Consider the following 25,012-nt stretch of genomic DNA (forward strand, 5'->3'; position numbering starts at 1 on the left):
CAACCGAATTTTAATAGAGAAGTCGAATTTGTATTTAATTGGAGCATGGAGCTTTAGATGATCATCCGCACTCACTAGATCAGTACTTTAAATTAATAAATTTCTTCATAAAAACTTCAGCTAAATTTGTTACCAATTGTAACTAATTTCCTGCATTGCTGATGAGAATTATGTTACCACTATTACCAGTTTAACAGACATTATTGCACATTTGAAAACTAGTTATTTAGTTAAAATTATTTCAAGTGGATTTACAGTGGTGATTAACAAAAAATGTTTTGTTTCATTTGGTAGCGTAAAAGATAGACACTATATTTACGGAACTTAATTCCAATTTTTAATGCATACAAATATTCGTGACACATTACGCCTGAAGGACACAGCATCCACCCACAGATTTAATTTTTTCTTCAGCCACTTTGGAGAAGAACTTGGCTCTGACAATAACAGGCTGCTTGGGGAGACGGCCCTTGCCCAAAACCTTGTAGTAGCCCTGCAATAATTAGTTTATTAGACATGTTGGCACAATTCAGATATCAATTCAACTTACAGCTCCAACAACATCAATAACTGGTGCCTTGTTGTTTTTGCTGTCCTTGTATGCCAACCTGGTGTCTTCACTGACAAGTGTCCACAGCTTGTCCAGATTGATTGCGGGGCAGAACTTCTGGTTCTTCCTCTCGTGGAAGTTTCTCATACCAACCTAAAGAAACACATAACGTTAAAATGAAAATATTTAAATTCATGTTTAAACTGTGAACATAAAGATGAAAGAGGTTTTTTGAGGAAAATAAACTTATCACACAATTTAACTGCTGAGATACATTTTTGAAGTGTAGGTGCTAATTTATCTCATTTTAAATAACTTCACGAAACATCGACCATAAATAATTGTCTTCAGAGAAGTTCATGCAAAGATTGACAATGATTGGTGAATATAGATAACTTCACATTATAAATTATTAAGAATCAGTTAAACATTGGAGAAAATTTCACTAAAAAAGTTGCTCTGACGCATACACGCCAAAGATCCACCATTTTTTGGGGGAAGTTTATGATATTTTACGCCGTATACTTATGGACTCGCTTGAAACTACCGCTCACCACATAACACATAATTATATCTTTTGGAGTATGATGTTCAAGCTCTTTCAAGATATTGAACTATGGAAGTCATCTTTTTAATTTATAATGATGTACGATTTGCCTAACATCTCACCCCCACAATGTACTCCCCTTAACATAACAACAAACTGTTCATTCTCAAGTGCGAGTCTCCAAATGTACCGCAATTCGCATGCAAGTGAAGGCTTAACGCTAAATTCAATACAAACCTTTCCAAAGTATCCAGGATGGTACTTGTCGTAGTTGATTCTGTGGTGATGCATGCCACCAGCATTACCACGACCACCAGGATGCTTCCTGTGCTTGCCGATACGGCCGTGACCGTGGCTGACATGGCCACGCAACTTTCTAGTCTTCTTCTTTTGTGTGGACTGGAAAGGTTTAATTTGCGAATTAAAACGTGCGTTTCATTGCCTGCTTAATTAATTAAATATCCACTAACATTAACATCTCTTATGTATGGTATTCAACCCAACATAACAAAGCCGGAGGTCTTATGTTTACATACAACTCAGTTATTAACTAGAACTATTAAAGGAATATTTTTTTAAATAAAATTTAAATTTGTTTTTCTATATTTGAATAATAAATCTCATAATTTTATGTCAACTGGTCACATTCAATCAAGAACTTTGTTGTACAGTTTATTTAATGTGGCATGTTGACTAAAGTGCTGGACATGTGTGAACGTGTCGGCGCATGCCGATTTTTAAAGAAATGTACACTAATGATGTAGGTGGAAGAGAATTATTTATAACATTGCAAAGTTCAATCACTTAGATCGAAAATCTGTATAATTAATGTGCGTTAACAACAATTTCTACGTCGATGTTAGCGAATATAAAATATAGTCTATAAATGCTTACCATGGTGTTCCTCTACGATTAGAATGAAGAACACTGAGTTCAGAGATACGCCACTGGCACGCCTGGCACTAGCAGCACTGGTTTCCAAAGAGGCTCGGAAGTTAAATAGTAGCTCCGCCTTTGAAAATAAGCTGGCCAATCGTGGAAGCTACGTGAATATTTACTAAACTCAAAGTAAATCGGCGCCTTTTTATAAAAATGTGACAGTTCTCTCTGCTCTGCTGCCTGTCTTACAATCAGTTACCTGTGTGATACTTCCAAACTTCTAAATCAACGGCATAATATCGGACTCTCCGCAACCCATAATATCATTGAGGTTTGCCTACATCAGCCTGCATGAAGTGTAGTGTGTATGTGTTTTATGTAGTTACATTATTCGAATAATTTAGCGTGAAATAATTCGAATTCCTCTCTATGTTATGCAGATCTGCCTGGAGCTGTTAAGAAACCACTAATACTGTCATCTGTGTTATAAGTGTATCATACATATCATGGCCTAAACATGATTTAAATTTTCAATTCAACGGTCAGTCCACCAATTAACGGAAAACCATGGCCCAACTGAATCGCATTTCATCCCAAGAAGATTATTTTGAGGTAACAATGCATGTAAATTGTCGAATGGAATTTATTTATATAAATTTTTAATTAAATTTGTGTGAAAAATGTTGTCAGCGGAAAAACAGATTTATATTTTTCGTGTAAATTTAAAAAAATGAATTTAATACCACTTTTTATACATTTTCATGATATAGATATACTTATTTTTATCTTTATGTATTTGTTTTTCTCAGATAAGTCCTGTTCACAAAATACGATCTGGACCAGCAAAGTTAATCAATGATGAGAAAGAAGAGAAGGCAGAGCTAGTTTTAAAGCCATTTGCTGCAAAACCAAGACTTGTGTTCAAGGGCGTTAAAGTTGGCAACACATGCTCTCAAAACCTTCTAATCACCAACCCTGATCCTGCTGATGTTTACGTAAACTTTGATTATTTTTAAGTCACTAATAATGACTAATTAAATGAATGAAATTCTCAGGTCGATATTGTTCTACCAAAATGCAATTTACAAACAGCGTCATGCCGATTTGTTGTTCCTGCCAAGAGCTCAGTGGATGTCGACCTTACATGGTGTCCCCAGGAGCAGGGGACCTTTTCAGAATCAATCCAGATCAAAGATAGCAAGGGTCGGCGTGGCACTGTCTCATTGTCTTTGGAAGCCATCGTTGCGAAGCCTTTGAGAGTAGTTGTTAAATTTGTATCTTGCTACCATACCATTAACTTTGTATTACTTTGTAAAGGGACCAAAAAAGGCAGCTGCTCGAGTGGCTGTCAAAGCAGCTCCAATGGTGAAGTCAAGACTTACCAAAACCGCACCTACAGCAAAAGCAAAGCCAGCTTGGCATGATCCAGTGCCTCCCAGGTCACCAAGACAAGTGCTGAAACCAGTTCCAACCCAATCTATCCAACCATCATGGTCTACTTGTAAAGATGAAGTGCCCTTGGTAAGTTGTTTCCTCCTAGCTAGGAGCTGTGATTAATTGTTTTCGCTATTTCAGAAAATTGATGATGACACTCCACTGCGCAGAGAAACCTTCATCGTGTGTGGTAAAGAAAATGATGGCTCTCCTGCCTTGCCCAAAACTGCTGGTAAAGGAGATATATCTGCTGACAGCTTAGAGCCAACACCCAAATTAACAAAACAGTCTGCAAGAAGACAAAGAACATTCAACAATACACCTGCTAGATTGAACGACATCCTCAAGGAATTCACACTGAGCCCTCTAGTAACCAATGCGGTTGTTGCGCAGGACAACTCCGTCTTGGAGACTCAAACTGCCTTTGCGACAAACCTGACTTCCATTTGCGAAATCGAAACTCCTTCCTTTGATGCCAGGCGCTGTTCCACCGCATTCAAGGAACTTACAGACAATCCTATTAGGAAGCCCAGAGGAGTCTCACCAAGGGAACTGTTTCATGCTGACATGCATCCTGATGTGTCAGATGATCGCCTGAGCAGTGCTACTTACATCGCTGACCGCAGAGACAGCAACGAGACCTACATTGCCGATAGACGAGCCAGCAATGAGACTTACGTGGCTGAAAAGAGGCTCAGCTCTGACACATACGTCCTTTCCAACTCACATAGCTTTGAAGCTGCCTCAGGAGATTCAACTGTACTCCAGAACGCGATTAGTTCTCCGGGCCACAGAACTTTTACTCCGGTTTTACCTGATGTGCTGGAAGATATTACTGAGGAAACAACCCAAAGGTCTGAATGCGTGGAAAAGCCCATTATTGATATTCTGCCTCAAGAGGAAATATCTGGCATTGTATTGCAAAATTTCTTGGATGACACAATTTCAGTCGAAGCTCTCCCCAGAACTCCTGTAGCCAAGGAAAGAGATGATCCAGATCCATCACAGACTTTTTCTGCAAAGAAAAAGAGAAAGTTTAGTGGATTCGACTTCGATTCCATTCAGTTTACTCCACTTCGCAAAGATGAAAGCGAAAGCGGCCGCAGATACAACTTGCGTTCAGCTGGGAAGATAGTGACTGCTGAAGAAACCCAAACTTTGGTAGCAGTCACTACGGACATGTCACCACCAAAGAAATACAAGCTGCTAGAGGAGACTCAAACCTTGGCCCCAGTTTCCATTGATATTTCTCCTCCCAAGAAGTTTAAACTGCCGGCTCCAATGCCAAGTGAGAAATTCATCAATGAGACGTACACTAAAAGTAAGCTTTTTCGTCATACTAATACTTTCTACTAATATTTTGTTTCAGAAATGGAAAAGGTGGACAAAACCTATGTCCTCATGCCCACCCAGAGTGGAGTATTTGTGCCCTATGGAACAAAGAAACTCACTTTGCAGAGGCCAGCCGCAGAAGTCCCTGAGGAGCAAGACGAGAAACTTGATTTTCCAATAAACAACAAAGTAGATGATATCCTCATGGAATTTGCGATGGCAAAAATGTCGACTCCAGGCCTCCAAGAAGATCCCTTTTTCATGAATCCTCTCCTAAATGACGCCATTATAGAAAAGTATGACATGGACTTTAAAAAATGGCTCAACTCGGTTCTGACTCCACCTGAGGAGCTTGAGTCGTCTGATGCCATTCAGGTGAATGCTGCTGAACTCTGGAACCGCAGCACCAAATCTTTGGAAACCAATCTAGCGCCTACAAAGGAAATGGTCTCATCTAAATACCTCTCTGTCAAGGTAAAGTTTTCAGCAAGATTTTAATTTATTTTAGCATTAAATTAATTCATTTTGCGATTTGCAGTCACGTTTAGATCAGTTGAGGCATGCTGCGAGCAACCTTTTCAACAAAGAAGCAATGAAGACAGTACTTTGCTGTGTAAATTCCAGAGTTGATAATGGAAAACTTAAAATTCGAACAGATAAAGCTCTACACATAGATCAAGGTTGCTTTGAAAGTTAAATATGCTACAATAAAGATTAAAATCGTTGTTCTTAGGTTTGAAGCATGGAATTCTTGGACTCTTCATGAGCTACAATCCACTATGGCTGAGAATTGGTTTGGAAACCGTTTGCGGAACATTGATTCCAATGAGAAACAACACTGATGTACAAACCCTTTCCTATTATATTATCTCAAGGTCTGAATGAATTTTTTGCAGGATAAATAGTTAAATTGAATTTTTATTTGTAGGATTCTTGCTCCAGAGGCTGTGGTGGGAAAGTCTCATCTCTTGCTTAATAAAGAGTGCAAAGAAAAATACAACAAGTTTGTCGCCAAGAAATTCCTGATGCTTGTGTATTTCTTGGACTGTGCCAAAATGAGCAAGATGATTCGACATGACCCTTGTCTCTTTCTGAAAAATTCAAAAATCAAGGTAACCATTCAACAGCATTGTCTCAATTTCATATTAATTTTACCTCTGGAATCCAGACCAGCAAGGAGATGCTCATCACTTTCTCACGTATGGTGCTAGCTGGTGAGGGAGATATTACCAAGCATCTGGGTTACATGGGATACAAAGTGTCCTATGACCAAGGCTACCTGGATGAATTCAACTACTCAGTAAAACACATGGGTGTTGATTTGAGAGATGGTGTCCGTATTACGTAAGTTGTTTATTCGCTCTTTGGCAGTTCATGCTTACTTCCCCATCAGACGAGTGGTGGAATTGGTCACCGGATCCACTGGTTTGAGTGTGCATTTGAGAGTACCCGCAATATCTCGCCTTCAAAAGATTCACAATGTTGGTGTTGCTTTGAAGTGCCTTGAAGACAAAGGTTTCACAGTAAAGAACTTGACAGCTACTGACATTGTCATGGGACACAGAGAGAAGACACTGTCGCTAATTTGGCAAATCATTCACAACTTCCAGGTATAAGTTTGCTATATTTATATTAAATGTTTTAAGCGAAATTATATTTTCTTCAAGGTTCCAAGATTCAACAAGGCGGCCAGAGTGATTCAAAGTTGGTGGATCCGTCCTTCTTTGAGGACTGTCGTGGAGCGCAGGATCAACAAAAAGAAAATCCTTAAAGCCACGATTGTTTTCCAGAAGTACACAAGAGGTTTCCTCTGCCGCAAAAACATTGCCAAACTGGCTGCTCAACTGAAGGAAGAAAAGCTGCAGACCGCAAGTGCTGTGGTCATACAGCGAGCTTGCCGGCGGTTTTTTCTGAAGCGGCGGGTAGCCGCCTTTGCTCAGCACTACAGAGAAAATGAGGCTGCCCGCACCATCCAATCTTGGATCAGAGTTTGTCAAGCAAAAGCACTGTTGCAACAGTTAAGAACCGAGGCCGCCATCAAGCAAGCTGCACTGCGAGAAATTGCTGCCCTCAATATTCAATCCCACTTTAGAAGATACCTTGCCCAGAGACAACTTAAGCTGCTGAGGGCCGACCATATGAAACGAGTTGTAGCAGCTACCAAGATCCAGTGTTTCTGGAGGCGCTGTACTGCTCAGCGGACGACTGAGTTGCTAAAGGAGCAGCTAATGCAGCGAAATCATGCAGCAACAGTCTTGCAAAATTATTGGCGTATGAAGAGGGCTAGAGAGGTGCTTGGCGCTTTGAGAACAGCGCGGCTCCATAAGTTGACCCTGGCAGCGTGCACCGTGCAGAGGGCTTGGCGCTGCTTCTTAGCTCGGAAGCAGCTTCAATTGCTGCGCGAGGAAAACGAGCAGAAACGAAATCAGGCTGCAACATTGATTCAGATGGCATGGAAAGGGTTTGTCGCCAGGAAAACATTGCGCCTTCTGGCTGAGCGAAAACAAGCCGCAATCGTGATTCAATGTGCTTGGAGACAGCAATTGGCCATGCGAAAGCTGGAATTTCTGAAAATCCAGGAGTTGAATCGAAAGAGGTATGAAGCCAGCGTCACGATCCAATGTGCTTGGAGATGCTTCAAATCTAAGCAAGTGCTGGGTAAGTTTTTCTCATTGGGATTGACCGCTACAATATTGATTAATTTCAGCTCACCTGCTGGAGAAAGATCTTGCTAAGAAAAATTGGTCTGCCATTAAAATTCAGTGCTTGTGGAGAAGCTGGGTGGCTCGCAAGGAATTAGACAAACTGAAGTTGGCCCACCATCAAAGAAGAGAAGCAGCATGCCTGGTTCTGCAATGCGCTTGGAGAGTGCTCGTTGCGCGCAGGATTTTGCTCCAGTTGAAGAAAGAGGCGGCTGCAGTCAAAATTCAGTGCTCGTGGAGATGTTACGAAGCACGGAAAACCTTGCAGAAGTTAAAGGAAGCCGCTGCATTGGAAAGAGCTAACGCTGCCGCTATAAAAATCCAGTCTGCTTGGAGATGTTGCTTAGCACGGCAAATGCTTGGTATTTTAATTGGATTATTTTAATCTCCATAATAGCTCATTCTAATTTTCAGCACACCTGGTAGAGGAGGAGCAAATGAGAAGGAATAGATCTGCAACTGTGATTCAGACAGCCTGGAGAGGAAAGGTTGCCAGGAAGCAACTTGCTTCACTGAAACAAGAACTGGAATTGAAGAGAAACTCTGCAGCGATAACCATACAATGTGCCTGGAGGAGCTACATTGCTAAGAGATTGCTGGGTAATTCACAAACATATTTTTGACCTTGGGCAGTGTTTCGATATTTTTACATCCATAGTTCTATTGATGGAGGAGGATCGCAAGAAGAAATATAGAGCTGCAACTGTTATCCAGACTGCGTGGAGGTCAAAAGTTGCCAGAACTCTGCTTTGGAGATTGAAGGAAAATAAGAGATTTCACGCAGCTTCTACCATTCAGTGTGCTTGGAGATGTTATGTGGCCAGAAAACTGTTGGGTATGTCATAAAAGAAATCATTATGCCTCTAACTTACTGTCCACTCTAGCTCATCTGATTGAAGAAAACACCAAGCAGCGAAACAGGGCTGCGACTTTAATTCAGACTGCTTGGAGAGGAAAAGTTGCCCGCGCTCAGCTTCAACATTTGAAAGCTGACTGGGAAGAAAGGAAAAACGCGGCAGCAACTCACATCCAGACCACGTGGAGATGCTTCATGGCCAGGCAAGAGCTCTGTCGTCTTCGAAAAGAAGAGAATGACAGAAGGAAAAGGGCCGCCCTTCGAATCCAGTGTTTCTGGAGGCGCACTTTGGCCAAGAGAACACTTTCTGATTTGAGAGCACGTCGCGTGGTTAAAATCAACAAAGCAGCTCTTGTGATTCAAAAACTCTGGAGAGGACATGCAACAAGAAAAATCATCAGACAGCAGCAGCATGAAAAGCAATCAAACGCTGCCCTCAGAATTCAAATGGCTTGGAGGAGTTATTCTGCTCGGAATCAGCTGGCTCATTTGAGGGAGGAACGATTCCAGCATAGAACGCATGCTGCAAACACGATTCAGCGCAGCTGGAGGAGGTTTGCGGCCCAGCGACAGCTGCACTCATTGAAACTCCACAGGGACAACTCAGCAGCTCTGAGAATCCAGCTCTGCTGGAGAAGCTACCTTGCAAGAAATGCACTCAAACAACTGAGGGAAGAGAAAATAGCGCTAACCAACAAGTCTGCAACTACCATTCAATGTGCCTGGCGGTGTTTCCTTGCTAGAAGGACCCTGGCTCAACTGAAAGAGGACCAAATCCGTAGGGAGAACAGGGCGGCAATCATCATTCAGTGCAATTGGCGGTGCCACATGGCAAAGCTGGTGTTGTTGGATTTGAAGCAGAAGTTGGAAGAAAAGAAGAACGCTGCTGCCATTAGAATTCAGTGTGCCTTCCGCTGCTACTCTGCCAGGAAGACACTGGTCATGCTCAAGCAACAGAACTTCCAGAAACTTGAGGCAGCAGTCATAAAAATTCAATGTCTAGTGAGGCGACTGAGGTCTGTGCGTCTCTTGCGTCAACTCCGCCAAGATCGTTTTGCAAGAAGAACACACGCTGCTGTTGTCATTCAGAAGATTTTCAGAGGACAGTTGGCTCGTCGGCGTGTCGCTCAAATGAAAGAGAATATCATCAGAAAGCAGACTTTTGAGTTGCAGAACAAGGCTGCGCTAAGGCTGCAGACATTCTTCCGCATGCTGTTGTGGCGAAAAGCTGTTGCAACCATGCGATTCGTGCAAACTGAGTTGCTTGGCGTCGAGACTGAGTTGCAGCTGTGGCGCAGAATTCTCTTGAGTGATAACGCTTCCCTGCTGAGTTTCAAGATTCTTCTCTCTGTCCTTCGAAGCCAACATGCGCTCAGAATGGTGAGGCAGTTTGGAACTATTAACTTGCTTAAAGTTAATTTTTACCTTTATTTCAGAAACACCACATCAGCGCCAGGTTTATACAGCAGAAGTGGAGGCAGTACTTCAACATGAAACTGAGTTCTGCCACTAAAATCCAGGTAGTTTATAATATATATATCAAAAAATACTACGCATCGCTTTATCTATGCGAACATAATGTTTTGATTTTGAAACTAAAATTTCAGGCTCTTTGGCGAGGATACAAATGTCGCAAAAATATTAGACAAGCTGCTACAACAAAGAAAGCTGTGGTCATTACTGATCATCAGGCAAATCAAGATATCAAGCTTGACAAAAATGTTGCGTCAAAGCTTGTAATAAAGTGTGACCAAATCAAGGAGGCCAGCAAGAATGTGACCGAGGAGCAGACTGTGGGCTACAAAATCTTGCACGCCCTTAAAAACTGGCAGAAAACATTTGATTTTGAAATTGGGGCTTACACTCTCTTCAGTAAGCTATTATCCATTTCCGATGTGCAACATTTTTATGATTAATCTTGCAGACCGGTGCCTTGATGCGTCAGAAGCATTAGTCCTGCCGATTCTTCCTGGAATTCCAATCATTGTAGATGGATTCCAATGCAACAATCGCTCTGTGCCTGCCATGAATTTGGCCATCCAAGCGTCCGAAATTCTACTTAGTGTTGCCAAGCACCCAGAAGCTTTGACCCACTTACAACAGGTTTGTGCATGTTGCTAGCAAAAATGAATTTATAATTCAATCTGGTTGATCATTCAGATTCCCAAGTTCATCCCTGCTGTCCTGTTTAATTTGCATATTTCGGCCTCTGCCAATGAGAAGTTATTCTTGAATTGCTGTACCATTCTATGGGTTCTTGCACACAACCATGAAATGAAGCAGGTAATAATTTTGTTCTATGTCATTTCATCTTGTCTAAATAAAATTCTGCAGGCAATCCTTGCGCTGCCCAATCTTGCCTTCAAGCTGACTTCAATCAAGCCTAAGGTTGTAAAGGCTGCAACCAGGCATGCTGTGAAGGACATGCAGATGCCCAGCTTGAAAATGCACAAGAACCCAAGAAGTTTCACAAACAAGCAGCACGCTTTTCAATCCGTGCTGAAGAAATTACAGTTGAAGCTTTAATCTAATACTAATCAACTCTTTGAATATTACTGCTAGACCTGTGTCTTTAATGATAATGTTTTTTAAATGCTCAGATATATAATAACACAATAGATTATTCAGTCAAAAGGATTTTATTCATGATTCCTAGTCCTAGTAAATAACAACCTATTTTTTCCTCTAAATATTGCGTAGTGCGTGCTATTTAAGCTTGATATTTTAAGGTTAAAAATTACAACATCTATACTTTGCATTAAAATAATGCTAATTTTCCTACTGGCAACCCAGCAGAATTGTCAATGCATCAGAAAAATGGCTTGAAACTCATTTGATTAATGTGGTACATGATTTTCTCTAGAATGCCCAAAATGCTGTTACAATGACAAGATAGAATTTTTCACAGCAACATCTATTAGTTTTTCTGCAGGGTAAAACTGTTTTGGAATTTTTAGGTGTGAGATTATGACATTTCAGTAAACAGGGAAAAAATTCACTAATTCCATGCAAAGTATAGTTTGTAGGAAAACTTATGTCCAGGCCACCCATGACTCCTCCAAAAGACCCTATGCTCAGATAGAGGGATCTTTTGAAAATAATTAGTCAAAAAGTGACCTAAGCCGAAGTGGCAAACTTGGCATGATTGCAGCGATGTGTCAATTGACCAATAAGTCAAGTCAACAGCTTGCTGTTCATTAGTGTACACACAAAAACAATATGTAAAATATTCATTTTTTAGTCATGATCTTCAGATATTCGAGCGCATTGCGGGCAGCAGCAGCCTGTGCATCCTTCTGAGTTGGTCCTGATCCATAGCAGACAGCGACAGGCAGGGTTGACAGTTGAACCAAGCACTGGACTGCTCCTGATAAGAACAACACCAAATATTAACAGGTTAATTTTACATAGAGTATACAAGTTAAAATTTCAGCAAAAGCGAACTTTCACTATTTTATTGGAGGTCAAACTAGGGGATTAATTTATGGATGAAATATTTGAGCGTTCCTCATTAAAAGATTGTCGTTTCTTTTACGACTGATTAAATGGGAAAATGTCTCAATCTTGAAAATAGAAATATTGGCAATAATAGAATAAAAAACTGAATGACCCAAGTGTAGTGTTCAATGGCTTACCTGATTTGGCCTTCTCCTCTACGTCCACAAAGGTGACTTCAAACTGTTGCTCGTGGGATATCTCTTGGAGAAACTTAACGTAGTTAAAGTTTGCATCGCTGGCAAGAGGTGTGCTCTGGATGAAAAAGGATAAATCATTATTCACTGAGTGCCTCAAAACAACTAACAACCTGAAGTTCATTCAGTTTTGCGCCTGAAGATGATTTGAGAGATTTGTGAAACATGGACACCTTTTGACTATGAGGCGGAGTCAAAGTGGCAATTTTACTATCTTTTAGTTCAGCATAGTGGGAGCCTGAAGAGGATCTTTGGGCAATCTAAAACACACAACACACCACTTTTAAGACGCGTAAAAGCAAGCACTCCAAAAACAAATAAATAAGAGGGTAGACCACCAATTCTCTTCCCCAGAACCACATAAATTTGAACTAAGAGATAGCGCTTGTTTAATTTACAGAGATTTCAGACACGTAATTTATTCATTAATGGGCTACAGAGCATGATTGTCATGTTGGCAAGATAACAGGGTTTCTTGGGGTTTATTCACACGATTTAAATCTTTTTACAATCTTAACTACCTCGTCATCATCTTCCAAGCCAAGATTTGCATTTGGCTGCTCAACTGGCAAGTCCTTCAACTTGAGCCACATCTTGTGGGCTGCCTGACGCTTGGCTAACTTCTTTGACTTGCCAGTTCCTGAAAGAAAAGTTAACACAGTCTTAAAAATATTAATTGTGTCAGAGGAAATACCAGTTTCAATGTTTTTGAAGACACTGCACGCTATGGTGAAGAGGCGCTCATGAGGAAGTCCTTTTTCAGACTTGAGATCGTACACTGGCGGAGGCCAGCGACGAGACATGCACATTTCCTGCAAAGTGCCGATTGGGTTTCCTGGGATTGTGTCGTCAAACGGAGACACCATCTGGCTCGTGACGTCAGGAATGTTGTTGTTGCTGGGGACTGGGCCTCCACCAGGAAGAGGATTGTCACTGATGCCGACCAGTTTGTCCAGAATAGCCTTGGCAGCAGCATGTTTGGCTTCTTTCTTGGAGCGGCCAGTGCCAACAGCTGAATCAGAAGAGTGAAACATTTTACTTCAAATTTGAAATGTAGTATAGTTGCGGGATGGTCGGATAGGAAAAGGAAAGCACTGCCTGTTTTACTGCTAGAGATAGACTAATTTTATTTCACACTCCGCACTCTCTGAGTGCACACATTAATTAAATACCTATGTGAATACTTGGGGTATAACAAATTTGTGTATTGCAGAGACTCCATCGCCTCAATGACAATGGTTTTTTGTTTTTTATTTTGTGTTTGGTTCAAAACGAAACATTTGATTTAAACAAAATGCAAGTCGTGAATTTACTTTTTCAACATATCCCCTCAACAGTAATTGTAAACAAAAAACCCTGCATGCCACATTTTTAGGGCTTTCGATTCTATAAGTAGAACATTTATTTTTAAGAATATCATAGTCACGAAAATCTTTTCTTTAGAAGTGCTAAACCTGCTTGCGGAAATTCTAGATGTAAATTTTCTATTAATTAATAATGATGGTATTTCTGTTTCTGAAGTAATCTAACAATCAAATGGGGTTAAGCAAGGAGGGTGCATACCACCCTTCCTCTTCATTTTTGCTATCAGTGATTTTAACAAAATTTTGAAAGATTTCCCTGGAGTTAAATGTATTTTGTATGCAGACAATACATATTATATGTACTTTTAAGTGAAAACTTAAACGATAATACTTTGTTACTGCCCAGAGTCACAGACTACTTAGCTATGAGATGTTTCAAATTAAATGAGAAGAAATGTCAAGTCATGAAATTCAGGGCCGGTGGTCACGGTTGTTACAGTAAATTAGTGTTAAGCTGGGAAAACAATAAAATTGCTTTCTCTACTTGTATTAATTATCTTGGGGTCACTTTTCAAGCGTCAGGCCTATGTTTCAGTTAACATAATATTGATAAAAGAGTGAAAGCATCAATATTTTTTGCTACGAGCAAATTTAAAAATTTGATAGACCAAAAAATTGTTTGACTTAGCCATTTCTCCTGTTGCCTCAAATTGCATTGAAGCTGTTTGGAAATACTTAACTTTAAAAGACTTAAACAATAATCAAACGTGCCAAGGCGAGATTCTTTAAGAAAGCTTTTTACGCAAGCATATCAAGTGAAGACATAACAATCTTGAAAATGAGGTTATCACCAATTCACATTATACGTTGTTTCAGTCTAATAAATAACAGTACAAACTAGTTGTCAATTCAATATCTTAGAGTTAAAAATTTTTCATACTAAGTATCAGTCTTAGGGAGTTTAATTTAAATTTTTACATAGGTTGAGCATAATAGATTTGAGCCTTTGACAACTAGTCCATACACACATCTTTTATACTTTGAAATACCAAGTAATTTCTTTAAATAACGTGTTTTAACTCACTCCAAATTTTCAGTAACTTAGTGGGGTTTAGAAAAAAAATAGACGCTGAAAAGTAAAAATTGTTTCTTGGGAAAAAGCAGTCCGCTATATTCTTTAAGCGCCTGTTTGTAAACTAAACATATTTTTTAATATTCATTGAGTCTTTAAGAGCTGGACGTAGCAGTGGAATTTAGCTCATGAAATGGGTGTTTATTGAATTTTTTATTTTTGTGACTAAATTTTTAATGCCGTATAGATTTTTTTATCTCATGAAACTCTTTGATTTCATAATAAAAAATCCCATATCAACAAGGATGAAGTCTTTTTCTTGTTATTCATTTTTCTATCTAGAACTCTAATTTCAATTTAAACATAGTAAAATGATAAGTAAAATAAAAAAGCGGAACTTACCAATGATTTCTCCAACAGTGACACGGTAGCGGAAGGTTGGCTCATGAATGGCACCCTCGATCTGCACCAGCTCATACTTGGGGGTAGTTCCACGACGGCTCAAGAGCTCCTGCAGGACAGACACAGGCGTTTTCGACGGAAGGGCTGGAAGGGCTCCTGCACCGTTCTGGGGTCTCTGTGGAACATCAGAGGTTTATCAAGATGTACACTTTTGAGGGTGTCTTTACACTAACAGAAACGGCCCCCACTGGTTGGCGTGGCTGCGAAGGTTGGATAGGCTGGGAAGGTGCTCCTCCATCTGCGCTGATATGAGAGGTCTGGTAGGCTAGAGGAGTTCCATTGTTCATCCCCATCATGGGTGGCTGGGAGCCTAAGACTGGAGAACCAGCGGCCATGGCGTAAGTCTCTAATCCAGGTTGCGGGTAAATGGAACCAACGTCACCATCACTGACCGGGCCAGAATGGACGAATTGTTGCTGGCCGACTTTGCTTCGTCCTCGCGATTGTTGCGGTTTCACTACATACATCATGGAAGTACAAATCTTAGTAAAAGTAACTACATATATAAGGTTACATTAATATAACATTAAGGTAAAATCATAATTAATTTTGTTCACCTGCAATAACAAATTTTTAGAAATGGATAGATTTCAAATGACAAAATAGCACGGAGGGTTGGTGATTTCTTCACAGAATTAAATAAAAACCAGGCAAGCATGCTACAATTTAAACAAACTTAAGAAAAATAATCATACTACATAATATGTATGTATGTAACAAAATGATCAAGTTAGAAATCAAACTTTTATATGAATCTTATGTAAACGTCACTATCTATAAGCATAATTATGATGCATAATCATGTCCAATTAAATTGTATGATAAATAAGAAATCTACGTGTACACAAAGACCTAGAGTTTAAGATAATAAATGATAACACACACGGGAGCATAACCAGTGGAGCAAAATCTATAAAAAGTAAAACAGTTCAGCGCTCGAGTGAAAAAAAACATATTAAACGCGCCTAAGGGAACTGAATCAAAACGAGTTTTGCTTTACTAACTAGTTCTCCAACGGTGAAGATCAATAATCGAATATTTGTTCTGCCTGGACCTGGCTGCGAATAGAAGTATTAAAAAAGAAAATTACCGCTTCAAAAAAGGAACCAATTCTATTAAATCAATAAAATGTTCCAACTTGCTGCTCTGTCAGCTCAGTCAGCTGCTCGAGTTTCTAGCGGCTGGTGCTGCTATTTGCACCTCATTTTGCCAACTCCAACCGGTCGGAGTCGTGCTGCAGTTTCCTTCTCCCTCTCTCGTTTCTTCTCTTATCGTCCTCTACCTAGTAAATGTTTTCGCCGCAAGGTGTCACTGATTGAGTGAATTTGCAAACTTTAAACAGAACGGAAAAGCTATGCCAACTTACCAGAATCGTAGCGGGAGCAGAACTCTCTGCATTAAATTATTTGAAAAATATTATTCTCTAGTATGTATTTTTCCATTTCTTGGTGTTATTCCATTTCAATAATGCAAGACAATTAATACGATTGAACCGATTGAACACCAATTTCCTTCCTCATATTATATCAAATAAAGGCAAACACATTAACTCAGACATAATGCTTTTATATGTATTGTAGTTTTTTCCTTATTTCCTTTCCTTTTTTACCTGGAACTTAACTGCTTTACTGGCACTACATTCATTTTTTCAATTATGTATTTATATTTTTGAAGTAGTGTCTTAAGTTTTTTTATATTTAGAAAGCGCGGATGAAAATTATTTATCCGATTGATTTTCAAAACAGTTGACAGAAAAATAAGGAAAATAACCCGCTTTGAAATAATTAAATATCTTAAATAATATTCATGCACTTCTGTAGATTGAAGTCAGCTAAGTAATAATAATTATAATTTTTATACAATTATTGCTCAATATATTATTTTTCCTATCATCATTCAAATTTGAAAAATAAACTGTTAATGTATTTATGGTGAGTCAATGACTTGACTGTATCAAAAACCTTTAACATTATTATCCCAAACTGCCTTTTATGGTAAGAAACAAAATCGTAATTAAGTCGAATTTACACCGATAGCGTCAACTAAATGAATAATAAAAAGAATAAAAATAAGTTGACATAGTTTCAATGAAAGGCTTTGTTAAATGAAACGGTCAGAGCCTGGTTTCTTTTCGCTTGATCAATAAAAAATCAAGAAAATCCACCACAACTCGTGAGTGATCAGTTTTTAGATTTTAAACGAATATTATGTATTAATTAACTCTTTTATATACACAGAATCAAGGACTCGATCTCCATCTACACAGAATGAAAGGTCAGCCATCCATCTCAGTTGGTGACGGTGACTCCAGCAGCTCTAGCCAGGTCATCCAGCTCTTGTTTGGACAAACGGGCCTTCTCGGCAGCCAACTTGGGGGCGAGTTCAGCCTGCCTCTTGGCCTCCACTTCCCTGAGCGCGGCCTCTTTCTTGGCCAGCGAACGGTGTCTGCTCATGCCATAGAGGATGCCCACGGTCAGCAGACTCCAGCGTCCGAATTTGATGAGGGGCGAGACTCGCACTGGTGCTGGAAGTTCCACAGCGGTCGACATGTTTGCTTTTGCTGTTGTCTGCCTAAGCCTGTCTGAGAAAAAAGATGGCGGATCAGACGACCAGATGGAGAGACTCGGATTTGAATAAAAAGAATAAAAATTTAACCTCGCAATTTTTCTCCATTTTAATTACGAATTAAATGTTATTTTAATTAAGATAGATTATTAATTAAATACATATAAAATGCGAAATTAATCTTTTTTTCGAATTTTTCAATAAAATAAAGTCTGTGATTGAGCAAAGCACGTGTGGCGCGAATATTAAATGGTGGCACATCAGCTGAATCAGCTGGGCCTTCATAACAGGCGAGGCGAGTGGAGAAGAGAAGTTTCGGTTCCCTCAAGAGACTTTGATTTTGACAGTCAGTATTCTTGAGAAGCTTCCAACAAGTTGAGCGCTCTGCATTTCACGTCAGCTGAGTTTCTTCTCAACTCGTAAATCTGTAATTTAGGGCCTATGGCGTCATGGGGCATTTGCAAAAACGCAAACTTGCTTCGTTCATCGATTTCAACCCTCAACGCAAACAGCTATGACAGGTATGACGACGTGCTCTAATTTGACATTTATTGGCACTATTGTAAAATTAATTTATCCCCTTTTCACAATAATTGGGTGCTAATATTTACGTAATTACGCTCCAATTAGGATTAGCTACAAGGGTGGGTCTGAGATAGGCTTGCCACTTCATTTGTGTCCCCTTACCAACAATAAAAGTCACCTCATTTGTCCCCTCACTCTCAAATTAAGTTCCAGCTTACAATTGAGGTGACAAGCCTATCGCAGAAGACCCACCCCACATTTCTTCAATTACCATAAACCACTTTTGTTTTTGTGTTTGTGACCCAGATAATAAGACAACGTTAGATCGATTTATAGTTCAATGTCAAAAGAACTTGGCTTCTATCCAAAGTTCCGTTTTACTTTTCAAACCATTGAACTTTTTATAATCAAACAATTCGTTCCTCGTTGACTCATATCTTAATTAAAACTTGTTATTATATTACACTTGTTCATTATTTTAGGCCTTCCATTCGCCTCATTTGTTCCTCTTGCACGTCCCGACGCCTGCGGACAGGTTTGCAAACCCACCAAGAAAGAGATGGACAAAGGACGTTATTTACCTTTCCAGGCACAAGCAAAAAGAAAGAATATCAAGGAAAAAAGCTCGTTGGGTAAAATAAATTGAATTATATCTCGAAAAAATAACTCGACTGCTTCGCATATATGTTTATCTTTACAGCTATTCCATGGATCAAATGTTTGAAGTTGTGTCTGACGTAGAACACTACCGTGATTTCGTGCCATTTTGCCAAAGATCCCTGGTTACCTTGAGGACACCTGACAATCTGCGGGCAGAACTTGTCATTGGCTTCCCTCCTGTTCGTGAGAGCTACGTGTCAAATGTAAAATTGGTAAAGCCTACTATGGTCAGGGCTGTGTGCACCGAAGGAAAACTATTCAACCACCTCGTAAACTTCTGGCGCTTTTACCCTGGGTTGAAAGGCAATGAAAGATCGTGCGTGATCGACTTTTCCGTTTCCTTTGAATTCAGATCGCTTTTGCACTCGCAATTGGCCCATTTGTTTTTCAATGAGCTAGTAAGACAAATGGAAAAGGCGTTTGTTGAGGAAGCTGAAAGGCGGTTTGGTAAAGCGTCTGTAAAGACAAAGCTTTTATCAACAAGTAATGCTATTCAAGCTGGTTCTTGATCCTGTTATGTGTTCACTTGTTATACGCTTATTTAAATCAAATGTAGATTTTATTAGACATGGAGATTTTTGTTCTCCGTGTTGACGGGTATTTGTAATAAAATGTACATTATGACCAGATGTCATATCACATAATTTGTTTTAGTTCAGACTTTTTTGGCACAAACGAAAATTCATATTTTAGGGTTTAAGAATCTTTATTCAACATTTTTCACTTACAGACGTGTCCTTAATGCTTAGTATACTATCTTACGCTAAGTTAAAAGATAAAGTTGCGATCTTGATTGAAGTTAGTGGCAAAATTAGTAATTTTAGGTTTTTCGAAATAAATATAGATTGGTGGGCCAACAGAGGCTTCCTCAAGAGAATCTCGAGGATAATGTCAAAAAGACTCGCCGAATCGAAAAAAATGCATTTTATTGCGAGCATCGGTGAAATCTTTGAAATTGAATGCGATTTAAATTCAATTACGTGATTCCCGACAGCTGTTTTGGGGTAAAATTCTTTGAGCAAACCGTCAAAGACAGAAATATCAACCTTGCAAGTGAGCGTTTTGAATTCTTACGTCAACTGAATTCACTGACTAGTATTTCTTTGTGTGTATTTTACAGAGAGAGCGTCCGCTAAACTCAATTTCTTGCTGTCGTTTTAATTAAAGGGCTGGATTTCCGTCTTTGCCGTTCGCTTTTCGGCTGGTTACTCTTATTGTTGAACCTCTCCATCGCCCTGCTGTACGAGCCAATGCAGACAGTGCCCCATGGCGGCCGCAGCGAGTCCACCTGCAGACTGGAGGACCTCTGTCTCGGCGTCTTGGGCTTGAAGTCCGGCGGCTCTGGGGACGACTTGTCCTCCTCCTCCTCCTCCTCTTCCTCATGAGTGACCTTCTCCTCACTCTTGGCCTCGCTAATGATTTCGACCACCGGATTGAGACTGCTGGGCGGAGACGGCTCCTCTAGGGACACAAGACTAGACGCGCCGCTGAGCGTGTCGTAGCCGCTGGCCTCGCTGGACAGGGAGCCAGAGCGGTTGAAAAGGCGGTTGGCCTCCTTGGGCCGCACCTCCTCGCTGCTGCCTACCTTGAGAAACTGGCCGTGCGAGTTGTTGTTCCTGTCGTCGAGCAACACCTTGCCGTCGTCGACACTCGGCACCGGCGACACGCTGTTCTCTGGTGAGGTGGCGCTCTGCTCCTTGATTTCAGCCAGCGGGTCCAGGTTGCTGCCCGCTACCCTGGGCATGGGACTGCGTTTCCGCTTGCTGTCCTCGAACACGATGTCAGGGATGAAAAGGCGCAGCGCGTTCGGTCCCGTTGGGAAGCTCGACACGAACTTGAGCTTGCTCGGCAGACTTTTGTCGAAGGTTTTGGCTGAGTTGGCGGCCATTTGATCGTTGGTGTTGAAAGCGGTGACCAACTGGGCCACCGAGTACCTGGGCTCCTCCTCCTCGCTGCTGGTCGGACTGTAGCTCTTGCGCCTCGCCGGCTTGTTGCCGGGAGCCTTGTCAGTCTCATCTTTCGGTGCCTGCTCCGCCTCAGGCTCTTGCTCCTCCGGCTGACACGCATGCGGCATTTGCTTGTTCTCCTTGTCCTCCTCCTGCAGCAACAGGCTGCTGTCAATAACCGGCTCCTTCTTGGGGCTGTTGAATTTTGCCGGAGCGATGCACGCCGTCTTGCTACCTTTTTTGGGGCTCTGATCGGACTCTGCCTTGGGCTCGGCGTCCTCGATCGTCGTGATGGTGATCTCAGGCGTGCTGACGATCTCGGGCGTTGGGGTGGGCGCCTCGGCGTCCCGCGGGCTCAGGGCCACGCACTCGCTCTGGTAGCGCAGCCGGTGTTGCTTGGCCAGCGCCGGGCTCAGCGCGAACAGCTCCCTCGCACTCATTGTCAGCGCGTCCTGCGACTTTGACAGGCTGCGCAGCCCGTACAGTTTCTCGATGGAGCGCGATGACGGCTCTAGCATCAGCAGCTTCTCCCTCGACTTGGAAACCAAGGAGAACTGGCTTTCACACAACCTCTCTCGCGACTTGGACAGGTTTTTGCGCAGGTTGCTGCCGGAGACGCGCTCGAACAGTGCCTCTCGAGATTTGGACATGTACTTGCGCAGGTTCTTTTGCGAGGCGTGACTCGAAATTTGCGGGGTAATTGGCGATTCTGAGCGGGTCGCTATATTCTTCACTGAGCCGCCCAATGGGGTCCTCGACTTCTTGGCCAACCATGGGTGTCGCAGGCATTCTTTTGACGTCATCCGCTTGCTGAAAAATACAATATATGTAAAAATATTTCCTACTCAATAAAATTGTAATTTTGTCTCTAATTAGCATCAATTTTAGAGAAATAAAAACTTTAAGTTGACTAAAAACCTCATGCGTATTAGCAGATAGCGCTAATTTTATTATACGGGTAGAAAGACAATTTTACAGAAAAAAAAATTGTAAAATGAGGAAATAAGAACGAGTTGTAAAACCTCTACATTGCGCATTTTAAAAGCTGCGTTTACAGGCGATTGAAATAATTGCCTAATTAAAAAAAGCTTTGAAACTCACTTTGGTTGTCGCACCAAAAGACGGGCAACAAAATCTTGTGCTTCTGCAGATACGTCCTCGAAAAGCTCCGCGGGGAAGTCAAGATCACAGCGGGAGATATTGGTAAATGTTTCTTGATCTGTTTCACCACCAAACGGCGAGAATCCGGTGAGAAGGACGTAGACCGTCACTCCAAGTGACCTGTAATTTCGAGAACGAGATTCAAGATACGATTTCCAAAATTTTATTGTGACACGTCGTAAGGTCAGGATAGATAATAAACGCGGCGACTTACCACATGTCGGCTCCAAAAGTGATTGGCTCGTAGTGAATTATTTCAGGAGCTGCAACATTAAACCACCTTTTTAGTATGTGCATCAGGTAATTTTATGACTGATATTTTGACATTCGCTCGAGAGAGTCTGAAAAAGGCTACCGGCGCGACGGGACAATTTTTCCCAGTCGTAAAAAGAGCTACATGCCATTATAAAAGTCACACAATGCAACAATCAATTTTGAAGAAAAAGTATCGTTTTCCGCAGTGGGCGGGTGGAAACGATTAGCTTGTGTGATGAAACTAGCGACCCCAGGAGAGTATCAAGTCTCAATGGGAATCGCACCCACAGCTTTTGTATTCACATCATAAATTGAAAAGCAAGAAACAACAGCGGAACGTGTCATTCCGTTTGGAAATAATTGAGTGCCGAGAGAGCTGCGATGATTTAATGTCCCTGGCGCAGGTGCTTCGCGCGCGCTCGGACTCGCATCGATCAGAGGACCACGCGAATTCCCGCATGCAAATAAGGCGATTCACGCTGGTGGTCATCATTACGGCGGCTAATTCGGCGCACTTGCGTCATCCCTAGAATAGAGAATTTTAATTGAAACCAGCGCTCAACTCACCGACATAGTCCGGAGTTCCAAGGATTTCTCGAACTTCCACGCCCTCCAGCAGGACCCTGGAGATCTCAAAGTCGCACAGCTTGATGTCGCACTCGGGAAACGGGCCCATCATCACGATGTTTTGCGGCTGCAACGAGAAAAAAGAGACGAATGAGATCAAATGACCCGCGGTTGTTGGCTAACGCAGTTCAATTTCAATAAAGCGACACGCTTCGCTTGATTAAAGCGGTGCATTTTGCTCGGATGGGCAGGCAAGACTGATCATAATCGGCGCACACATATGTACACACACACGTAATAATTATGTTGCACTTTGGAAACCTGTTTTGAATAATGGAATTCTGTTACAAAATTATAATAGAGCATATATCGCCTTGGACTGAGAGCTGAGAGAGGCGAGACAAATAATATCAATAACTAGCACGCGCGCGCGTTGATTATTCCATGTTGGGCGCACGGAATGAGTAATGACCATTAATTTTATTCGCCGCGCGCCTCATTGTAATTATCTTTATTTAACCTAAAGCCACTGAGTGTCAGATTGTGATTGCGGCTTCATTAATTCGTCTCCCTTCAAGACCATATAATAAAATTATAAATGTCGCCCTACTTTGCTCTTTTGAGCTTATCGCGACGACGCATCGCTCGTGCGCTCACGTAACTCAGCACATTTTCCAATTTGAAAATACGCCAGCGATGGGCGAGTAATTGAATAACGAGGCTAACGCAGAGTTGCGATAACGGACACGCGCGATTTTCCTTCGAGTCTGGTGCCCATGTTTGTTGCTGGTGCAGGTTCTAAAATTAGACGCTGTGTATAAGTATGTGAGCGTACTTTTGGTCTCTCTCTTTCTCTCTTTCGCGCTGCGAAGAAGCAGCTTTTCGCTCTCGCTCAAAATGTACATGACCAGAGTCGGCGATCAGAATTTTTATCGGGAACTGGTTTCCTTTGTTTATCATGCACGTCGCGATTTTGTGTAGACGTCAGCCGGCCGGGGAAAAGAAAACAGAAATTTCACTGCCAACCTTGCTGCCGGCGTGCGATCGCTGTTATGCCACCGACGGACACGTAATTAAAGCACCCCTGCTGCTCGTCTCGAAATATTATTACGAACCAATTGTGCGGCGCTTGTAAATCACGGCCGCCGTGTCGCAAAGACCGAGCAATAAGCGTGTGTGCCTTGCATATTATCCCGGTATAAATTCATTCATAAAGTGTGACAAGCAATAAATTTATTTTGCTGCCCTTTCACCGTTCATAATTTTGATGCAGAGAGCGCCTGCCGATCACCAAGGTTAGGCAACCGGCCCGACACGCCCCTGCGTGAAACGCACTGTGCGCGGCCTTTTCGCACAGTTTTCGTCCACAATTTGTTTTGGTGTGGGCAAGCACGTCGGATAAAGCGATTAAAAATTATCACGACGAGAAAGCAAAGCAGCATTGTCTGTGCGGTGAACCGATTAGGCGGGATAACACACGGCTCCCAATCGCGGGGACCAGATCTTTTGGGCGCGCATGCAAACAGTGGTCTGCCCGCGTCTGCACGCGCGTTTCTGAATGAATGACTCACACCGGCTTGGAAATGTTGCTGGGAGGAGTTGCCGAGCATTAAAAATAATACACGCGGGCTTAAAAATAAAACGAAAATAAAAGCAAACAGCGTGGGTGTCGTGCGCCAAGTGCGCGTCTAACTTCGGCCCGGCGTCCATTAAAAAAACCGCAGATGAAATAATGATAGACCGGTGGCGTTGGCTAATAAAAAATGACACAATATGCAACAGCGAGCGCAGCGCGAATTGGAAAATTTACGAGCGGCCGGCCGAATTTGTCGAAGCTGAATTTACGAGATGATGCATGCGTACTACATACAATAAAAGCCAGTTTCGCCAGCCCACACGCAATTTCGAGCGGCTCACTACCGCACTCTCGATATTTATCATTGCTCGTCGGACGCAATCACGATTATTATTAAAGCCCATCTAACACAGGTATCAAGCAAGCGGTGCGATCTTTCTTCTTCGCGCGAGCCTCGAGGTCAAACGTGCCCATCAATTCAGTCGGTATTATTTTCCCTCCTTATATAAGACTTGTCACATTAAAGGATTTCGGCTTTCCTTCAAGACAAATGAAAGTCGCCGTGCGTGAATAGCAACACGCGAATCAATTATTTCATGCGGTACGCGCGGCGCATTCCCCTCGACCAAAGGGACGACAAAGCCGGCCGGCCAGCCGGCAGGCGCTGGGCCCTTTTCACGGGAGATTAGTGTCTGCTAGGTGATTTGAACGATGGGATTAGACGTCATTATGGCCTGCTAAAGACGCCATCGCTTGCTTATTACAATGCATGTAATTATATTGAGTACTGAACTAAATTGCATGATTCACACGGTGATTTGCTTCGAGACGAGACTGTTATTGATTCTCTCGCCGAGAAATACCCGCTGGCGATATTGCACAAATTTAGTAGAGTTTATTCCCCGTGTTTCTTTTAAAAATATCTGG

General features: G+C 41.7%; 6 protein-coding genes across 10 annotated transcripts in view; 2 read left to right on the plus strand and 4 right to left on the minus strand.

The window, feature by feature from the left end:
* Nucleotides 1-314: 314 nt before the first annotated feature.
* On the minus strand, nucleotides 315-2,103 carry RpL27A (ribosomal protein L27A). The gene is made up of 4 exons (XM_065476822.1): nucleotides 1,992-2,103; nucleotides 1,335-1,496; nucleotides 551-703; nucleotides 315-493 (listed from the first exon to the last, which is right to left on the minus strand). Exons 1-4 carry the CDS (start codon nucleotides 1,992-1,994, stop codon nucleotides 365-367), a joined length of 447 nt encoding a protein of 148 aa, XP_065332894.1. The 5' UTR covers nucleotides 1,995-2,103; the 3' UTR covers nucleotides 315-364.
* A 118-nt stretch (nucleotides 2,104-2,221) lies between these two features.
* Nucleotides 2,222-10,929, plus strand: asp (abnormal spindle). The gene is made up of 22 exons (XM_065476813.1): nucleotides 2,222-2,341; nucleotides 2,417-2,588; nucleotides 2,786-2,971; nucleotides 3,032-3,235; nucleotides 3,294-3,497; nucleotides 3,552-4,731; nucleotides 4,780-5,216; nucleotides 5,281-5,422; nucleotides 5,476-5,617; nucleotides 5,671-5,854; nucleotides 5,911-6,086; nucleotides 6,136-6,352; nucleotides 6,410-7,400; nucleotides 7,450-7,806; nucleotides 7,859-8,044; nucleotides 8,103-8,279; nucleotides 8,329-9,680; nucleotides 9,737-9,820; nucleotides 9,908-10,172; nucleotides 10,225-10,403; nucleotides 10,461-10,583; nucleotides 10,635-10,929. Exons 2-22 carry the CDS (start codon nucleotides 2,544-2,546, stop codon nucleotides 10,824-10,826), a joined length of 7,023 nt encoding a protein of 2,340 aa, XP_065332885.1. The 5' UTR covers nucleotides 2,222-2,341; nucleotides 2,417-2,543; the 3' UTR covers nucleotides 10,827-10,929.
* Nucleotides 10,921-16,084, minus strand: LOC135934824 (interferon-inducible double-stranded RNA-dependent protein kinase activator A homolog). Of its 5 annotated transcripts, none has more exons than XM_065476815.1 (8): nucleotides 15,835-16,084; nucleotides 14,998-15,287; nucleotides 14,771-14,945; nucleotides 12,687-13,004; nucleotides 12,514-12,632; nucleotides 12,103-12,252; nucleotides 11,936-12,050; nucleotides 10,921-11,667 (listed from the first exon to the last, which is right to left on the minus strand). In XM_065476815.1, coding segments are annotated over exons 1-8 (1,305 nt in total). In that variant the 5' UTR covers nucleotides 15,836-16,084; the 3' UTR covers nucleotides 10,921-11,530. The 5 variants fall into 5 exon arrangements, with proteins under 5 accessions (XP_065332887.1, XP_065332890.1, XP_065332889.1 ...); XM_065476818.1 differs by having other exon boundaries at nucleotides 15,921-16,082; XM_065476817.1 differs by having other exon boundaries at nucleotides 15,004-15,287; nucleotides 15,835-16,081.
* Nucleotides 16,085-17,014: 930 nt separating this feature from the next.
* Nucleotides 17,015-17,427, minus strand: ATPsynE (ATP synthase, subunit E). Its single transcript, XM_065476825.1, has one exon. The coding sequence runs from the start codon at nucleotides 17,377-17,379 to the stop codon at nucleotides 17,119-17,121; it is 261 nt and encodes an 86-aa protein (XP_065332897.1). The 5' UTR covers nucleotides 17,380-17,427; the 3' UTR covers nucleotides 17,015-17,118.
* A 228-nt stretch (nucleotides 17,428-17,655) lies between these two features.
* On the plus strand, nucleotides 17,656-20,788 carry LOC135934827 (coenzyme Q-binding protein COQ10 homolog A, mitochondrial). The gene is made up of 3 exons (XM_065476821.1): nucleotides 17,656-17,916; nucleotides 18,403-18,552; nucleotides 18,621-20,788. Exons 1-3 carry the CDS (start codon nucleotides 17,837-17,839, stop codon nucleotides 19,087-19,089), a joined length of 699 nt encoding a protein of 232 aa, XP_065332893.1. The 5' UTR covers nucleotides 17,656-17,836; the 3' UTR covers nucleotides 19,090-20,788.
* LOC135934823 (calcium/calmodulin-dependent protein kinase type II subunit beta-like) overlaps nucleotides 19,268-25,012 on the minus strand; it is a 40,506-nt gene continuing 34,761 nt past the window's right edge. The window contains exons 4-7 of the mRNA XM_065476814.1: nucleotides 22,510-22,636; nucleotides 21,902-21,950; nucleotides 21,628-21,807; nucleotides 19,268-21,336 (exon numbers count right to left, since the gene is read on the minus strand). Of these exons, the coding sequence (XP_065332886.1) occupies nucleotides 19,719-21,336; nucleotides 21,628-21,807; nucleotides 21,902-21,950; nucleotides 22,510-22,636 (1,974 nt within the window). The 3' untranslated portion in view covers nucleotides 19,268-19,718. The remainder of the gene's footprint in view (nucleotides 21,337-21,627; nucleotides 21,808-21,901; nucleotides 21,951-22,509; nucleotides 22,637-25,012) is intronic.

Source organism: Cloeon dipterum, chromosome 1 (assembly GCF_949628265.1).
Source record: "Cloeon dipterum chromosome 1, ieCloDipt1.1, whole genome shotgun sequence".
Classification (NCBI taxonomy): Eukaryota; Metazoa; Arthropoda; class Insecta; order Ephemeroptera; family Baetidae; genus Cloeon; species Cloeon dipterum.

What these genes read in the sequence shown, in the direction of transcription:
- ATPsynE (XM_065476825.1), bottom strand. Translation starts at nt 17,379, where the DNA reads ATGTCGACCGCTGTGGAACTTCCAGCACCAGTGCGAGTCTCGCCCCTC.
- LOC135934824 (XM_065476815.1), bottom strand. An exon ending in TGGGGGCCGTTTCTGTTAGT is followed by an intron (nt 14,946 to 14,997) that starts GTAAAGACACCC and finishes GATGTTCCACAG; the next exon opens with AGACCCCAGAACGGTGCAGG. An exon ending in AACTGAATGAACTTCAGGTT is followed by an intron (nt 12,051 to 12,102) that starts GTTAGTTGTTTT and finishes TTTTTCATCCAG; the next exon opens with AGCACACCTCTTGCCAGCGA.
- LOC135934827 (XM_065476821.1), top strand. Translation starts at nt 17,837, where the DNA reads ATGGCGTCATGGGGCATTTGCAAAAACGCAAACTTGCTTCGTTCATCG. An exon ending in AACGCAAACAGCTATGACAG is followed by an intron (nt 17,917 to 18,402) that starts GTATGACGACGT and finishes TCATTATTTTAG; the next exon opens with GCCTTCCATTCGCCTCATTT. An exon ending in CAAGGAAAAAAGCTCGTTGG is followed by an intron (nt 18,553 to 18,620) that starts GTAAAATAAATT and finishes TTATCTTTACAG; the next exon opens with CTATTCCATGGATCAAATGT.
- RpL27A (XM_065476822.1), bottom strand. An exon ending in ATCCTGGATACTTTGGAAAG is followed by an intron (nt 704 to 1,334) that starts GTTTGTATTGAA and finishes GTGTTTCTTTAG; the next exon opens with GTTGGTATGAGAAACTTCCA. An exon ending in TTATTGATGTTGTTGGAGCT is followed by an intron (nt 494 to 550) that starts GTAAGTTGAATT and finishes TAATTATTGCAG; the next exon opens with GGCTACTACAAGGTTTTGGG.
- asp (XM_065476813.1), top strand. Translation starts at nt 2,544, where the DNA reads ATGGCCCAACTGAATCGCATTTCATCCCAAGAAGATTATTTTGAG. An exon ending in TCGTTGCGAAGCCTTTGAGA is followed by an intron (nt 3,236 to 3,293) that starts GTAGTTGTTAAA and finishes TACTTTGTAAAG; the next exon opens with GGACCAAAAAAGGCAGCTGC. An exon ending in GCCAACATGCGCTCAGAATG is followed by an intron (nt 9,681 to 9,736) that starts GTGAGGCAGTTT and finishes CCTTTATTTCAG; the next exon opens with AAACACCACATCAGCGCCAG.